Source organism: Raphanus sativus, chromosome 9 (genome assembly GCF_000801105.2).
Source record: "Raphanus sativus cultivar WK10039 chromosome 9, ASM80110v3, whole genome shotgun sequence".
NCBI classification, from domain to species: domain Eukaryota; kingdom Viridiplantae; phylum Streptophyta; class Magnoliopsida; order Brassicales; family Brassicaceae; genus Raphanus; species Raphanus sativus.
The window spans coordinates 25,582,831-25,601,209 of record NC_079519.1 but is presented as its reverse complement, the minus strand read 5'-3'; the positions used below and the strand labels follow the sequence as shown (position 1 = coordinate 25,601,209).

General features: G+C 33.2%; 2 protein-coding genes, 1 long non-coding RNA gene and 1 pseudogene across 3 annotated transcripts; 2 read left to right on the top strand and 2 right to left on the bottom strand.

Annotated features, from left to right (window-relative positions):
* Positions 1-1,687: 1,687 nt before the first annotated feature.
* On the bottom strand, positions 1,688-2,729 carry LOC108826220 (uncharacterized). The gene is made up of 2 exons (XR_001945393.2): positions 2,465-2,729; positions 1,688-2,352 (listed from the first exon to the last, which is right to left on the bottom strand). It is a non-coding gene; the product is annotated as an uncharacterized LOC108826220 (long non-coding RNA).
* A 1,427-nt stretch (positions 2,730-4,156) lies between these two features.
* Positions 4,157-5,479, top strand: LOC108825125 (probable polyol transporter 3; the record flags this gene model as incomplete). Its single annotated transcript, XM_018598461.2, has 1 exon — positions 4,157-5,479. A coding segment is annotated over one exon (1,128 nt), but the record flags the coding sequence as incomplete, so codon positions are not given.
* A 511-nt stretch (positions 5,480-5,990) lies between these two features.
* On the bottom strand, positions 5,991-7,669 carry LOC108826771 (cytochrome P450 71B2-like; annotated as a pseudogene).
* A 6,850-nt stretch (positions 7,670-14,519) lies between these two features.
* LOC130499730 (uncharacterized) lies at positions 14,520-16,402 on the top strand. Its single transcript, XM_056994085.1, has 5 exons — positions 14,520-14,762; positions 14,858-15,401; positions 15,485-15,584; positions 15,648-15,982; positions 16,052-16,402. Exons 1-5 carry the CDS (start codon positions 14,669-14,671, stop codon positions 16,383-16,385), a joined length of 1,407 nt encoding a protein of 468 aa, XP_056850065.1. The 5' UTR covers positions 14,520-14,668; the 3' UTR covers positions 16,386-16,402.
* Positions 16,403-18,379: the final 1,977 nt, after the last annotated feature.

The window sequence follows — 18,379 nt, the reverse complement described above, 5'->3', positions numbered from 1 at the left end:
GAAAGGAAGTATAATTTGCATTAGAATTGTAAAGTGACACTTTTTGTTTAATAAGAAAAAAGATTTAGAATGACACTTATTATGAAACAAATGGAGTATCATTTAAGTCATATTGTAAAAAAGTAAATTATCATAAAATTTTATGTAATGCTACTAAATTTATCAAGCACAAATAATTTTAAAATTTTATTTTACAATATAGTTAAACTTGTACTACAAACTACAAACTAATACAAATTTTATTAAAATAAATATATTATTTTGTTATGTGTTTTTGATATTTAATAGTTTGTAAATTTGAATATAACTAATATTTTTATAAGAAAATACATAAAATATAATATTTTTAAACCAAAAATATAAATGTAAATAAATTTTATAAAACATAAAATTACAAAAATAGTATCTAAATATCATAAAATAATTGTTTATTAATCACAAATAATAAACATTTATTAAAATTGAAACATCAAATAATATATAATATTACTTTTGATGTAGAATTTGGTGTTATTTTTGGAGATGTCAAAAAAATTAGACACCAAAACACCAAATTTGGTATTTAAATTACACCAAACTTTGTGTCACTGTTGGAGATGTCCTTAGATTGATTATACGAGAGCAACTCCATCCATAGTAAGAACTTTTGAGAATTTACTGAATGAGTATCTAAGATTTTGATAAACTTTTCCATCATTTTAACATAAATGATCACCTAATCACTTTTGGAGAACCCCATTCTTATATCATGGATGAGGGTGCTCTGACATGGCACTGGTTGACTGAACCATCAAATATGTACGAGTCATGGCTTCCTTCGTTGTGATCAGCATGTTGGTGAAATCGCCGTGATGGCACGTTCATTCATCGATGATAAGTGATTAGCATTAACGCGATTGATGTGATGCCATGGTGGTTGTGATGTTGTGATCATCTTGATACCGTGATCGACTTCATGCCTTGTAAGCTTCTTTTTTCCATTGATTTTAGATTGATGGAAGGTCAAAGACGTCCTTAGCGTTTGCTCGGCATAAGCATTTGCTTCGTTAACAAAAAAGAAAGACAACTTCGATTTCATGTAACCATTAACATAGAGCAATTGATAATCAAAATAAGCCCTAACGTGGATAACCTCTTTCATTATGAATATATTGAACAAAAACATTAGTCGATGCAACAATAAATAATTGAGTACAGTACAAGAATGATACATGCCATAATAAATTCAGGCTTTTTTCAAAAAAGAAATAATAATAAATTCAGGCTGACCAAACAATAGAAAATCAGCGTACTTGGCCATAAACGAGTTATGTAATATGGAGCGCGTGCCGTCATAAGTCAACATTAAACAAACTTGAGCTAATCATTATCTTGTAACATAGCTTTAGTGATAATACTTATCCTTTTATTAGAAGAACGTAGAGAGAAAATTGGAGATATTGGAATTTAAAGGCACGTAGCATCCTTATTTAGACTTCGTGAATACCTTCGACGAGTTCGTCACCGTTGAGTAGTTTTTTTCTTAGGTAATGATAATTTTTCATTCCCCACATATGGCCCCAATTGTTGAAACTGATTTGGCGTATTTAAAATGAGCACGAATTCAATGATGGATTAAGGTTAATCTTAGTGTTGGATCATAACTCGATGAATGAACAGAAAATATGTTTTTTAAGTAAATCTTACATTAAATTAGAAGTCTCAGACTATATTAGAGAAGGAGATGTTACAACACAAGACGACAACACAAGCCCAAGAGTTTGCCATATCATTAACACAATAAAACACAAGATAAGAACATAAGTCATCAAAAGACAAGATAAGGGATCGAATAGGGAATAAGATCATGTAAACATCAAAAGACTAACTCTCTGAAAGAAGGTGAAAGAGTTCTGACAGTATGGCTTGCAGACAAGCTTCGAGATACCCGTTGATATGATAGCAACTTGTGCACCCAAAAGGGTTAGACACTCTGCGACAAATAGCAGAAACGTCATAAAACCGGAAGGTAAGACTTTGCAATACCGGCGAATCTGGAACACCCGAGAACAAGTTCATACATGAACTAAAAACGGAAAACTTCCATTGACATAATTCTCCTTGCAATACGATCACTCTAACCAAGTGAAAGACCTGGGAGAAAAATAGGTTTCATAAAGGAGAACACCAAACTATGAAAACCCAAATACATTTGGTTCAAAGTAACGAAGCAAATACTATCACTTTTCCTTCGAATCTGCCACAAGTGGAGAAAAAATAACATTAATGCATCCACGTTTACGGCACCAACCGATGCAGATATGCATATTGCGGTAAAGATTTGCACCAAGGCGATAAAATTGCTACTGGAGCCTTTTGAGAGTACATACAAAAGAACCAAAACTACAATAGGATGAAGTTCCGTACACATTGAAACTCTGTCTAGTTAACAAGACGCATGGCAAGTATCCAATTAAAAGCTTACTATAGTTGAATCCAATCAAAAGCTGATTAGGAGGAAGCGCAAAGACATGAAGCACTTAAAGAGTCCGAGACGCATTGATCACTTAACACACCACCGGTTTGATTTCCTCACATCCATCCTCAATAGACTAGTGTTCCAAGTCACCATCTATATGATGTGGAGGGAGGGAAATGACAGGAAGCACTTAAAGAATCCAAGACAGGCTGGCCAATTGGCTAAGATCATTGACAAGATAAGAAACAGGATCATGTCCACAAAATACACTCAGAAGCCACGTTTGAGAGGCCTTGGTGTAGATAAATATTTGGGATAAATCCAAATATTTGTTATTTAATTTATTATTTATTTTATTAGTTATTTTGATAATTATCTTTATTATTCTAGGATTTTATGGTTTTATTATATATAGTCATCTAGGCTAAAGTTTGTATTCAGTTTATAAGTTTTGATTTGATTAATAAAAGTTGAGAGTTTTCTCTTTGTTCTTTGTTTTCGGTAGATCATTGGTGATCTCAACGAATTTAAGAAGACATCGATCTTAGGCATTCTTAGACTAAATAAGATCTTTGTGATTATCCTAGTTTTCCGGGTATTCTCAGAATCAACGGATCTCTAATTCTATCTTTTAAAGCTTCCGCTATATCATGTGGTATCAGAGCTGGTGTTTTGTTTTCTTAATCAAAACTCGATTCTGGAATCATGGCTAATTTATTCGTGGATAGTGAAATAATTGTTTACAAAACAATTATTGGAAGTCCAATCTTCGATCTTTATGATGATGACGGTTGGATTCAATACGACGGCAAGGAATTACTTGGTAAAGAGGTTGACAAGTTGAGCGACGAAGTTACTCGTCAGAATATTTTCATTCTCGTGGACGGCAGCAATTTGAAGCAGGGCAACTCACGTTTTGGAAATTATGGAGTCAGCTGGGCTTTTGTTAAAAGTGATCCAATAACAACAGCACATCATCGTAACAAGGAGAAGCATATGTATTTCAAGCTCATGATGATTACGTGGTTTCAGGGAGAACAAAATTATGTTTTCTCATTCGAGAAAATATACCAATGGAAGAGGAGGAAAAAAAAGAAAAGATGAAGCCAAACTTTAAGATTCGAGGACGAATCTTTCCAACCGGAGAGAATGGTGTAGATAAATATTTGGGATAAATCTAAATATTTGTTATTTAATTTATTATTTATTTTATTAGTTATTTTGATAATTATCTTTATTATTCTAGGGTTTTATGGTTTTATTATATATAGCCATCTAGGCTAAAGTTTGTATTCAGTTTATAAGTTTTGATTTGATTAATAAAAGTTGAGAGTTTTCTCTTTGTTCCTTGTTTTCGGTAGATCATTGGTGATCTCAACAAATTTAAGAAGACATCGATCTTAGGCATTCTTAGACTAAATAAGATCTTTGTGATTATCCTAGTTTTCCGGGTATTCTCAGAATCAACGGATCTCTAATTCTATCTTTTAAAGCTTCCGCTACATCAGGCCTGCTGTAACTTTGGTTTAGAGCACACTTGTAGATTTATAGTTCTAAGGTTTTCTTTTTGATTCTTTGTGTACATAAACTTTATATCTTCTGATGATCAATAGATTTAACATTTCATATAAAAAAAAAAGTCAAAAGCTGATTAGGTACCTTTTGAGTAGGGATAAATATAGAATATAGGCTGGATGAATCGCCGGAGTTGGTGTAGGGTCTGCTCTAATGTTTGCTCCGCTTTACTCCGCCGAGATAGCCTCTGCTTCACACAGAGGCTTTCTCACTTCGCTCCCTGAGCTTTGTATTAGTCTAGGGATCTTACTAGGCTATGTCTCGAATTACTGTTTCGGGAAACTGGCGTTGAAACTCGGCTGGAGATTGATGCTTGGAATCGCAGCGATTCCTTCAGTGATATTAGCGTTTGGGATTTTGAAAATGCCTGAATCTCCGAGGTGGCTTGTGATGCAAGGTAGGTTAGAAGATGCCAAGAAAATCATGGTTTTGATATCCAACACCGAAGAGGAAGCTGAAGAACGCTTCAGAGACATTTTAGCGGCCGCAGAGTTAGAGGAAGATAGAGCGGTTGGCAGCGATGTATGGAGAGAACTGGTGATAAACCCTAGACCCGCGGTGCGTTTGATCTTGATCGCGGCCGTGGGGATACATTTTTTCGAGCACGCGACTGGGATCGAAGCCGTCGTTTTGTACAGCCCGAAGATCTTTCAGAAAGCTGGAGTGACTTCAAAGGACAAGCTATTACTAGCCACGGTCGGTGTAGGTTTAACTAAGGCTGTTTTTATAGTAATAGCTACTTTCTTGCTGGACAAGGTAGGTCGGAGAAAGCTTCTGTTGACGAGTACGGGTGGTATGGTCTTTGCGTCGACCAGTTTGGCAATTGGTCTCACGATGGTTCACCGTTTCGGGAGGTTATTGTGGGCCTTGAAGTTGAACATCGTCTCTGCGTACACGTTTGTAGCGTTTTTCTCGATTGGGCTTGGGCCTATAACGTGGGTGTACAGCTCTGAGATATTCCCGTTGAGACTTAGGGCTCAGGGAGCGAGCATAGGCGTTGCGGTTAATAGGATCATGAACGCAACGGTCTCTATGAGTTTTCTGTCAATAATGAAGACGATCACTATGGGAGGTGTGTTCTTCATGTTCGCTGGAATCGCGGTTGTAGCGTGGTGGTTCTTCTTCTTTATGTTGCCGGAGACGAAAGGATTGCCATTGGAAGAGATTGAGAAACTTTTTGGTGGTGGAGATGCTCGTGGTGCTCGCGAGGGATTAGAGATTCAAGCTAAGAGAGTCAATAATAAGATTTGATTATATCATTGCAGTAGTAGAGTGATATGGCATATATTTACTTTGTCAGCGTCATTTGGCATATATACTATATATAAGGTGTGATTTTATAAGCAGATAAATCGTTCAAGAATGTCTTTATTGGGTCGTGATATATCGCATAATTTCTTGTTCTTTGGGTTTATATCTTGTATAGCAAGTTTATAATATTCTCTTAAGAAATATGTGTTGGTATATTATGAAGATATTTCCTCTCGTTCTCACTCACTCTTTGTCACTAGTGTGTTTAATCATTCAAGAACGTAAAAGTATAATGATCAAGAATGAAAACAACATGTAAAGACACTTATTGTTTACCTAGTGTTCACCTCACTTTTCCAATGTTTAGTGTAAAATCATGTCTAAATTTAAAATAATGTGATTAAAAGTTGAGCTTTTAATTAATTGATGTGGCTACTCCACAAAACTTGAAAAAGAACTGATGTATATCATCTCCTTGAAAGTCACTTGTATTGATTTATAGCACAGAAAATTACTTAAAATGATGTTAAATGACTTGTTTCCAAAACTATAAAATGGAAAATCATGTATGACCGCAACATTATAGATAAAACACTGAATTTTATTATTTCTTGATATTGTATCGTTCAAACATCAATTATTACATACGCAGTAGTATCGATAAGAACCTTACATTCCTTGCTCGTGATCTTTCCAAGATATCAAGCTTTTTAGATTCCACATCAATAAAGTCGAAGGGGTACAAGTTGAAGAGGTAGTTTCTTGACAATGGTGAGATTGCCAAATTCTTCCATGTCAATTTCTCCAATTTCCATCCCATTTGGCAATCCCCAGTCGAAGAAGTAAAGCAAATTCATCAATCCTAGCTCCACAGTAGCAACCCCCATTGGCATCGCGGGACACATCCTTCGACCAGAACCAAACGGTAATAGGTCAAAATGTTGTCCTCTGAAATCTACAGAACTATTAGTAAACCGTTCAGGGATGAAATCTTCGGGGTCGGTCCAACGCTTGGGGTCACGTCCGATTGTCCATACATTAATTTGGATTTGCGTTCCCGGGGGAATATCATAGCCTTTGATCTTGACATGAGACATTGTTTCTCTTGGGAGTATAAATGGAGCTGGTGGATGCAATCTGAATGTTTCCTTGATTATGAGCTTCAAGAATGTTTCGAATATTTTCCTGAGCTTTCTTCATCACTCTAGGGTTTCTAACAAGTTCTGTCATCGCCCAAATCAATACTATAGCGCTCGTATCTATCCCCGCAAGAAATACATCCTGAATATCATAACAAACATTTAAATCTAATTCTATATAGTTGTGATTTAATATAAGATGTGATTTAACTGTAATAATTTAATTCATTAAGGGTATCCGTGTAATCAACTATCATGAAAGTTAACGTGAGCGCGACATATCTGAAACAGATTTTTCAAATAATATTATAGAGATGCGAAGCAAGACCAAGATTCGATATTATACCATGAGGATTGCCTTGATATTATCCATATTGAGTTTGTAAGAATCTGCATCTTCATGTTTATCGATCATATCCAACATTAAGGAAACGATATCTGGACTTTTCCTTCCTTCTAGCTTCAAGTGATCATCAATCACATGCTGATAAATAGCATCAAGCTCTTTAAAGACTTTGTTGATCTTCTTGTGTCGTTGAAACAGCAAGTCTATGAATCTTCCGACTCCGCCGCGGAAGAAGTCAGAGAAAGTGAAAGTCCCAAGAGCTTCCATAGCGTCGGTAACAAGCTCTTTGATCCTTTCTTGATCAATAATGAATCCGTTCTCGTGGAAGTTCTGTCCTAAAGCTACTCTACCAATGATGCTTGCGGTGAAGGAGAAAAGGGTTTTGCTTAAATCTACGGAAGATTGTTTCATGCAAGATTCTTTCAGTTTCTTCACCATGAAATCAACCTCTTCCTCTCTACTATACCTAGAAGATTGAATCTTCTTAAGACTAAAAAGCTCGACAACGGCAATTTTCCGCATTTCCCGCCAATAAGCACCGTATGGCGCAAGGTTGATGTCTTTAAAGCCGTAAGAGAGTTTGCCGGTCCCGAACGTCTTTGGTCGGCTGCAACATTGCAAGTCATGAGTTCTGAGAACCGCTTCAGCTGCTTCGCTCGATGATATCACAACCACTGGAACAAAACCTAGTCGAAGAAGCATCACTGGCCCATGTTTGATTGATAGCTTATGAAAACATCTGTGAGGCAATCCTGCAAGATGATGCAAGTTCCCAATGAGAGGAAGACTTGAAGGGCTAGGAGGAAGATTGAGTACTTTTGAGTTTTGGAATCTTTTAAGAAAGATTGATGATACAAGAGTAAAAAGAAAAACCAAGAAGAAAGAGAGCACGATCACCATTTTTAGACTTCCTCTTTTAAGCTATGTTTCTTAGAGTGGTGAGTGCAATTCCGAAGAGTCTTGTATATATAATAAAGGACTCGAAAGATGACTTGCCTACGTTACCTCTCCAAAATCAAGTAGTTGAAAATTGTGTAACAAAGTTGTTATATTTGAGGATAATCTTATTTGGAATTATAAATGTGACAAAATTAAGTCTGATCGTTTTGTGGTTCCACACTCCAATAATTAAGTGTCCTGATAGACTTGTGTTAGATCATCTCCAACAATGACACAAAACATTAAATTTGATGTAATTTCATTTACAACAAGACACCAAATTTGACATTATCTCGTCAAATTTGGTATAATACGAATAATGTTATATCAAATTTCACACCAAATCTTTAAAATATATATTTTATTCTATTTCATTTAAGAGTAGAGTTTAATTATTATTATTACTTATTTCATATTTGTAACTAAATATAAATATATTATATTATCATTTTTAAATTATTTTTACATAATTATTTTTAATTATTAAATTACTAAATGAGTAATACTCCCTCCGTTTCTATATAAGTATCACTCGGACACTTTTCACACAGATTAAGAAAGTTGTTAAAATAAATGTAAATTGTTATTAATTACACCTTTTTGACGAATTGTATTTCAGATAAATAAAATTATTTATAAAATCAATATAGTTTGCAATTAATTTTCAGCTGAAATGAAGTATAATTTGCATTAGAATTTAAAGTGACACTTTTTGGGTAATAAAAAAAAAGATTTAGAATGACACTTATTATGAAACAGATGGAGTATCATTTACGTCATATTGTAAAAAAGTAAAATATCATAAAATTTTATGTAATGCTACTAAATTTATCAAACACAAATAATTTTTTAAAATTTTATTTTTAAATTTTATTTTACAATATAGTTAAACTTGTACTACAAAGTACAAACTAATACAAATTTTATTAAAATAAATATATTATTTTGTTATGTGTTTTTGATATTTAATAGTTTGTAAATTTGAATATAACTAATATTTTTATAAGTAAATACATAAAATATAATATTTTTAAACCAAAATTATAAATGTAAATAAATTTTATAAAACATAAAATGACAAAATAGTATCTAAATATCATAAATAACTAGGTGTTTTCCTGCACCATGTGCAGTAAAAGAATTTTAAAATATTTTTTAAAAGATAAATATAAATTATATTTATTTTTTATTAATATTATAAATTTTCTTTTTTATCAATATGTTAATATAAATTTGATTTAACTGAATATTAAAATTAAGATAAAACCAATTTTTTATTTTGAATTATATTTAAGAATGTGCATGTATATATTTAAAATTATAATCTTAGGTAGAATTTTCTATCTATTTATTTTAATTAAATATATTAAATAAATATGTAAAATTTCAGAATTGTCAAAAATTAAAATTAAATAATATTTATAAAATCTGTAAATATATATAAGAAACTAATGATTTTACGATTTAATTTGATGTTATGATTTAATTTTATATTTTTCTAAAAATATGTATATATTTTTGAAATATTTTTAATTTAAATGATATTACAAAATTTGAAATACCATAATTGAATATATTTATTTTAATGATGATTTATGCGTTATTGCCATATTTTTAAAAAGTCCAAAAAAATAAATCGATAATAAATATAATATATGAGTTATTACCATATTTTAAATTTTTTATCAAAAATATAAATTAACATTAAATATAATTGTCGATGTCATATTAATCTATAAGACATGTCATCAATTTTAGTAGCTATGTCACAATTATTAATCTAGGTGTTTTCATGCACCATGTGTAGTGATGAATTTTTTAAAAGTTAAATTTTATATTTTAAAATGTAATTTTTAATATTATATATTTTATTATTTTGACTAATAATTAATATAAATATCATTAATTAAGCATAAAGTTAAGAGAAAATATTTTTTTTTATTTTAAATTATATTTAAGAATATATATGTATATATATAAAGTTAAAATCTTAGATAAAAATTTATTTATTTCATTTGGTTAAATTATTAAATCAACTTGTACAAAATTACTAAAAATCATATAAAATTGTATAGTTATCAAAATTTAAAACTAAATAATATTTATATAATTTGTAGATATTTAAAAGAAACTAATGATATTACGATTTATTTTTTTTTAATTCAGAAAATTTAGAAAATTTTAGATAATAAAAATTTTATTATAAAAGTAAAATTATATAATATTTTGAAATTCAAAATATCATATTTGAATATATTTATTTTAGTGATGATTTATGAGTTATTACCATATTCTACAAGTTTACCAAAAATATAAATCAATATTAAATGTAATATATGAGTTATTGCCATATTTTAAAAAGATTTCCAAAAATATATATTAGCATTAAATGTAATTGTCCATGTCATATTTAACCATATGACATGTCATCAATCTTAATAGCCACGTCACAATTTTTTTTGTGAAAACGATTGTAGAGAATACATGTGGCAAATCACTTCTCAAATATAGACTAGGGGATTGTTTATTAATCACAAATAACAAACATTTATTAAAATTGAAAACATCAAATAATATATAATATTACTTTTGATGTAGAATTTGGTGTTATTGTTGGAGATGTCAAAAAAATTTGATACCAAAACACCAAATTTGGTGTTGAAATTACACCAAACTTTGTGTCACTATTGGAGATGTCCTTAGATTGATTATACGAGAGCAATTCCATCATTTTAACATAAATGATCACCTAATCACTTTTGGAGAACCCCATTCTTATATCATGGATGAGGGTGCTCTGACATGGCACTGGTTGACTGAACCATCAAATATGTACGAGTAATGGCTTCCTTCGTTGTGATCAGCATGTTGGTGAAATCGCCGTGATGGCACGTTCATTCATCGATGATAAGTGATTAGCATTAACGCGATATTGATGTGATGCCATGGTGGTTGTGATGATGTGATCATCTTAATACCGTGATCGACTTCATGCCTTGTAAGCTTCTTTTTTCCATTGATTTTAGATTGATGGAAGGTCAAAGACGTCCTTAGCGTTTGCTCGGCATAAGCATTTGCTTCGTTAACAAAAAAGAAAGACAACTTCGATTTCATGTAACCATTAACATAGAGCAATTAATAATCAAAATAAGCCCTAACGTGGATAACCTCTTTCATTATGAATATATTGAACAAAAACATTAGTCGATGCAAGAATAAATAATTGAGTACAGTATAAGAATGATACATGCCATAATAAATTCAGGCTTTTTTCAAAAAAAAAAAAAAATTCAGGCTGACCAAACAATAGAAAATCAGTGTCCTTGGCCATAAACGAGTTATGTAATATGGAGCGCGTGCCGTCATAAGTCAACATTAAACAAACTTGAGCTAATCATTATCTTGTAACATAGCTTTAGTGATAATACTTATCCTTTTATTAGAAGAACGTAGAGAGAAAATTGGAGATATTGGAATTTAAAGGCACGTAGCATCCTTATTTAGACTTCGTGAATACCTTCGACGAGTTCGTCACCGTTGAGTAGTTTTTTTGTTAGGTAATGATAAGTTTTCATTTCCCACATATGGCCCCAATTGTTGAAACTGATTTGGCGTATTTAAAATGAGCACGAATTCAATGATGGATTAAGGTTAATCTTAGTGTTGGATCAGAACTCGATGAATAAACAGAAAATAGGTTTTTTAATAAAATCATATGGTATATTATTAAAGTTGAAGTATACAATTGAATGGTTTAGAAAGAAGGATATTATAATAAATGAGATATGTTTGGAAACATGGATAGTAGAGATGTGTATTTTCTTTTATTTACATATTTAGCCATTATATTTTCAATAAATTATTAACAAATGAGAATTGTTTAGAAACAAGAATAACATATTTAATACTTCTTTTTATTTAAACATTTAGCTATTGTGTTTACAATAAATTAAACAACATTCTTTCTATATTTTTTCTTATTTACAATTCTGTCACTATATTTACAATTCTTTTTATTTACAAATACAAACTGAAATATAAATAATATATTATATAAAACAATTTTTAAAAACAGTATTATTACTTTATTTAGTTTAGTCAAATATAAAAAATTCAAGAGTTCAATTTTCAAAAGAAATATCATAAAATTAATAATAATTCATGCAAAAAACTAAAAATTTGAAACATGGATAAAAATGTGTCAAGAAGAAAAAAGTAATGGCTTATGTTATTAATAAAAATTGGAAATACATTATATCAATTTTAAAATATACAAAATGGACTAATCTAATTACCTAAAAACATTGTTTTGTTAAAATAATCATAAAACAAAATTTAAATTTTATATTTATATTTCAAATCAAAATAATAATTTAAAGTTATATCAAAAATTGATACCAGCTCAAAACTGTTTTTTTATTTGATTCTAGATTTTCTATCAGTTTATACTTTTAACCTTTGTTGATTATGCACTACAAGAAAACAGCATTTTGGCGAGGAAAGTTAACGAGGAAATATAATCATCGTAAATTTACGAGGAACTTACGAGAAATTTACAAAGAAAGAAATAAACCTCGTTATTTCCTCGTAAACTAACGAAGACAATATTTCGTCGTAAAGCCCACGTAACTTTACGTGGTCTTTACGAGGAAATACACTTTCCTCGTAAAGACCACGTAAAGCTTGCATTATCTTTACGAGGAAAAGTGGAAATATACTTTCCTCGTTAAATCAACGTAAATTTACGTCACCTTTACGAGGAAATGATATACGTGAACTTAACGAGGAATTTTAAAGCACGTTTTTTTTGCTACCTACCTTTTCCTCGCAAATTCATCGCAAAACTTCAACTACCAGATTCGAAAATTTTCTATAAATATGGAAGTTTCAACATCATTTTAAACACACCAACAAGAAAAAAAAAGAAAAACGTGAAAGGAAAAAAATGTCAGGCTCCGGGAATGTCTACGAGTTGCGGAGGTGGATGTATTTGCATAGAGATGCTAACGGGAGAGTGACGAAAGAATACATTGCGGGACTAGAGACATTTATGCATCAAGCAGATTCCACACCGCTCGCCCTAGAAAGGGGTAAGATGTTCTGTCCATGTCAGAAATGCAACAATTCGAAATTGGCCAATCGTGAAAATGTTTGGAAGCATTTAATAAATAGAGGTTTCACGCCAAATTACTATATCTGGTTTCAACATGGAGAAGGTTATAATAATTATGATCAGAATGAAGCTAGTAGTAGTAATAGCAATTTTCAGGAAGAACCGGTTGCTCTTCATTTGCATAATGAACCTAGTTACCATCAGGAGGAGCAGATGGTAGATTTTGATAGGGTTCATGATATGGTAACTGATGCATTTGTAGCTCATGATGAAGATGAAGAACCTAACATAGATGCAAAAAAGTTTTATGAAATGTTAAATGCGGCGAATCAACCACTTTACAGTGGTTGTAGAGAAGGTCTCTCTAAATTGTCGTTGGCTGCTAGAATGATGAATATTAAAACTGATCACAATCTACCTGAAAGTTGCATGAATGAATGGGCAGACTTGTTCAAAGAGTATTTGCCGGAAGACAATGTGTCTGCTGATTCTTATTATGAGATTCAGAAACTGGTGTATAGTCTTGGGTTGCCTTCGGAGATGATAGATGTTTGCATCGACAACTGCATGATCTACTGGGGAAATGATGAGAAGTTAGAAGAATGTCGATTCTGCAAGAAGCCACGATTCAAGCCGCAAGGACGGGGACGTAATAGGGTACCGTACCAAAGGATGTGGTACCTACCAATTACAGACAGATTGAAAAGATTGTACCAATCAGAGCAGACTGCTGGAAAGATGAGATGGCATGCCGAGCATACTCAGACGGATGGTGAGATGACACATCCATCAGATGCAAGAGCCTGGAAACATTTTAACAAAGTATATCCGGAATTCGCTAGCAATATCCGGAATGTGTATCTCGGATTATGCACAGATGGATTTAGTCCATTCGGAATGTCAGGGAGACAATATTCATTGTGGCCAGTCTTTCTTACGCCATACAACCTGCCACCGGAGATGTGCATGCAACGGGAGTTGCTATTCTTGACCATATTAATACCTGGTCCAAAACATCCTAAAAGGTCACTGGATGTTTTCCTGCAACCACTGATAAAAGAGTTGAAGGATTTGTGGTCAACAGGGGAGAGGACGTATGACTGCTCAACGAAGACGAATTTCACTATGCGAGCGATGCTTTTGTGGACCATAAGTGACTTTCCTGCCTATGGGATGTTGTCGGGATGGACTACACATGGGAGATTAGCTTGTCCATATTGTAATGGAGCGACAGATGCGTTTCAACTGAAGAATGGGAGGAAGACAAGTTGGTTCGATTGTCATCGTAGATTTCTTCCCATTGGCCATCCGTACCGAAGAAACAAGACATTGTTTAGGCACAAAAGGGTTGTGAGAGACACTCCTCCTCCATATTTAACTGGAGAAGAAACTGAAAAGCAACTCGATTACTATGGAGCTTTGGAAACAGTTCCTCGTGGTGGTAATTGGCATGTTCCCCCTAATATGCCTGATTCTTACGGTGTTCATCTCAACTGGCACAAGAAGAGTATATTTTGGGAGTTGCCATATTGGAAGGATCTTCTTCTGCGCCACAACCTCGATGTGATGCATATAGAGAAGAATTTCTTTGAGAACATCATGAATACAATATTGAATGTCCCGGGGAAGACAAAAGACAACATAAAATCGAGGTTAGACTTGCCGGATATTTGCTCAAGAAGCGAGTTACATATAAACAGCAATGGGCAAGTTCCTGTTCCGATATTCAGATTGTCTTCAGAAAAAAGTCGGTGTTGTTCAACTGGGTAGCATCAGAAGTGAAATTCCCCGATGGGTATGTTTCAAATCTGTCTAGATGCGTTGAAAAGGGTCAAAAGTTCTCCGGGATGAAGAGTCATGACTGTCATGTCTTTATGCAACGACTACTTCCCTTTGCTTTTGCGGAGCTACTTCCTACAAACGTACATGAAGCACTTGCAGGTACTATATTTATTATTGCAGTTATTTTATATATAATGATTTAGTTTGAAATATATATGACTAATATGTGTATAATTGTTTTTGGAATATACAAGGCATTGGAGCATTTTTCAGGGATCTGAGCACCCGCACCCTTAAAGTAGAAGTCGTGGAACAGCTTCAAGAGAACATTCCCATCTTATTGTGCAACTTGGAGAAGATATTTCCTCCTGGTTTTTTTGACGTAATGGAGCATCTAGCTGTCCACCTTCCATATGAGGCATTGCTTCGTGGACCTGTACATTACGGATGGATGTATCAGTATGAGCGAGCCATGAAATATTTGAAGGGAAAAGCAAAGAACCTTGCAAAGGTTGAAGGTTCTATAATTGCTGGAAGTTTGACGGAAGAAACTTCTCACTTCACATCGTACTACTTTGCGTCAAAAGTACGTACTCGGAAAAGAGCTTCAAGGATATATGATGATGGTGGTGTCGCGCCAACATACGCAGTTGCTGGTGTTCCAGACATCTTTAGCCAGATTGGGCGACTGGGTGGAAAATCAAAAGAGGTTTGGTGGTCGAGTGAAGAAGACGCTCATAGTGCACACACCTATATTCTACTTAATTGTGAGGATCCATTGATTCGTTATTTTGAAAGGTAACATAAATGGACACGTATATATAAATTAACACATATATATAATTGCCAAATATTAATTAATATAAAATGTGATTTTACAGCCTATTTGTTTCACAAGTCGAAGAAACATTCCCTGGTATATCCACAACTGACGTAGACAAAAGGAAAGATCAACACTTTATAAAGTGGTTGAAGAGTCAGGTATTAACTCAAACTCTTTATTCATAAATGATTTGTATTTTAACGTTCACTTTGTTTTTGCAGGTTGATTTTGACGACGATGCAGATTATCCTAAGTGGTTACATGAAGTAATTCAATCTCCACATGTAAAGGTCACCACTTCACAGATGTATTTCACACGAGGCTATACTTTTCACACATATGAGTATGGTAGACAGCGGGCGACCAGTAACTATGGAATATGTGTGAAAGGGGAAACCGATTTCTACGGTATCTTGACAGAGATTATCGAAGTGGAATTTCCATGGATATTGAAGCTGAAATGCGTCCTCTTCAAATGTGAGTGGTTCGACCCCGTCGTCAACAGAGGTGTTCGGTTTAACAAATTCGGTGTAGTTGATGTCAATGGTGGACGAAGGTACAACAAATTCTTTATTTGGCATACATGAGCAGAATAAGCTTACTTCTATGTTTTCTTTATTTTCAGGTACAACAAATTCGAGCCTTTCATCTTAGCTTCACAAGCAGATCAAGTTAGCTACCTTCCATACCCTCGGATGAGAGAATCGGGAATAAATTGGTTATCCGTGATCAAAGTTACACCTCGAGGACGAATCATAAGTGGAGAAGAACCACCATTGCAAGAAGAACAAATAAATGAAGTCGAGGAACCTGAACAACAAATTGATGACATTCTTCTCATTGATCCGCATAATCATGAGTATGAAGATCTTACCGACGATGGCACAGACGAAGCTGTTGAAGACGAGTTTAATGAAAATGATGATGTTTCTAGTGATGACGAAAATGTATCCGATTGATGTATTTGTGTTTTAATATGATTGAATTTCAGACTTAATGCATGTGATTCGATTATAAAGAAAAAAAATATTGAGTTTGAGGTTTTGAATGAAAAATAAAAGATTGAGGTTTGGGATTGGAATATGAAGAGTAGAAGATAGGAAAGATGGTGTTTGTGGTTTGGGGTTTTTGATTTTAGAGGTTTAGAAAGAAAACCTCGTTAATTCCTCGTAATTTACGACGAAATAACGAGGAAAGTAGAAAAAAAGAAATACACGGGCCTCGTTAATTCCACGTAAGCGCAAATCGTCGTAACGACCTCGTAAGCTTACGTGGAATTAACGAGGCTTTCTTTTTTTTTTTAGTTCCTCGTTATTTCCTCGTGGGCTTACGAGGTTTTAACGAGATATGTTGTCTAAACCCCTAAACCCTAAACCCCAAACCCCATCTTTCTTATCTATTTTGTCTAAATACCAAACTCCAAACCCCATTAATAATTTTATAATTTTCAAAAGATTATATTTTAAATCTTCAAATGATTATATTTTCAAATCTTCAAATGATTATATTTAAATAAATAATTTGATTTTGTATAAGTTTAAATTAGGAAGAAGAGATTGATATTAGAAGTTAAAGAATTGTGATTATAAATTTTGAGGTTTGAAATGTTAAGAATATTGAGGTTTGAGGTTTTGAATGAAAAATAAAAGATTGAGGTTTGGGATTGGAATATGAAGAGTAGAAGATAGGAAAGATGGTGTTTGTGGTTTGGGGTTTTTGATTTTAGAGGTTTAGAAAGAAAACCTCGTTAATTCCTCGTAATTTACGACGAAATAACGAGGAAAGTAGAAAAAAAGAAATACACGGGCCTCGTTAATTCCACGTAAGCGCAAATCGTCGTAACGACCTCGTAAGCTTACGTGGAATTAACGAGGCTTTTTTTTTTTTTTTTAGTTCCTCGTTATTTCCTCGTGGGCTTACGAGGTTTTAACGAGATATGTTGTCTAAACCCCTAAACCCTAAACCCCAAACCCCATCTTTCTTATCTATTTTGTCTAAATCCCAAACTCCAAACCCCATTAATAATTTTATAATTTTCAAAAGATTATATTTTAAATCTTCAAAAGATTATATTTTTAAATCTTCAAAAGATTATATTTTCAAATCTTCAAAAGATTATATTTTCAAATCTTCAAATGATTATATTTAAATAAATAATTTGATTTTGTATAAGTTTAAATTAGGAAGAAGAGATTGATATTAGAAGTTAAAGAATTGTGGTTATAAATTTTGAGGTTTGATATGTTATGAATATATGAAGTAGAATATAAGAAAGATGGGGTTTAAGGTTTGGGGTTTAGAGTTTAGAGGTTTAGAAAATAACCTCGTTAATAACTCGTAACTTACGAGGCATTTACGAGGAACAGAAAGACGGGCCTCGCTAATTTATCGTTTAATTTGGGACGGGCCTCGCAATATCCTCGTAAGCTTACGAGGTTTTTACGAGGAAGAGGAACACGGGCCTCTTTAATTCCTCGTAAACTTACGAGGAAATTGCGAGACCTCCGTAAGTTATATATACAACCTCACAAACCTCACACTGTCCATTCCTCCCAACTTCCTCTCCACTTCCTCCCCATTTCGTCTCCAACTCCTTCCCCATTCCTCTCTCCTCCGAAAATGGTAATTTCCTCGCCCCCTTTATTAGTTTAGACAATTTAGATAGGTGGTTAGTTTAGGTGGTTAGTTTAGAGAATTTAGATAGGTTTACGGATTTTATGTTCGTTAGATAGATTTTTAAATTATTGATGATAGCTTTTTAATTATTGATGATCATAATCTCAAAAAAAAATATTTTTGCAGGTTCGCCAGCGCATGCTTTCTGCTCACTACAGGGAGATATTCGGTGAGCCTGGTAGTCAGTTAGACCCGCCAGGTTCTTCTTCAGGTGCCGGCGGTTCAGGTTCTTCGGATCAGGAGTCTGTTCCCGAGACTCAGCATTTCTTCCCTCCGA

Coding starts and splice junctions, on each gene's coding strand:
- LOC130499730 (XM_056994085.1), top strand. CDS start 14,669: ATGAAGAGTCATGACTGTCATGTCTTTATGCAACGACTACTTCCCTTT. Junction 14,763..14,857: donor CGTACATGAAGCACTTGCAG/GTACTATATTTA, acceptor GGAATATACAAG/GCATTGGAGCATTTTTCAGG. Junction 15,983..16,051: donor GATGTCAATGGTGGACGAAG/GTACAACAAATT, acceptor CTTTATTTTCAG/GTACAACAAATTCGAGCCTT.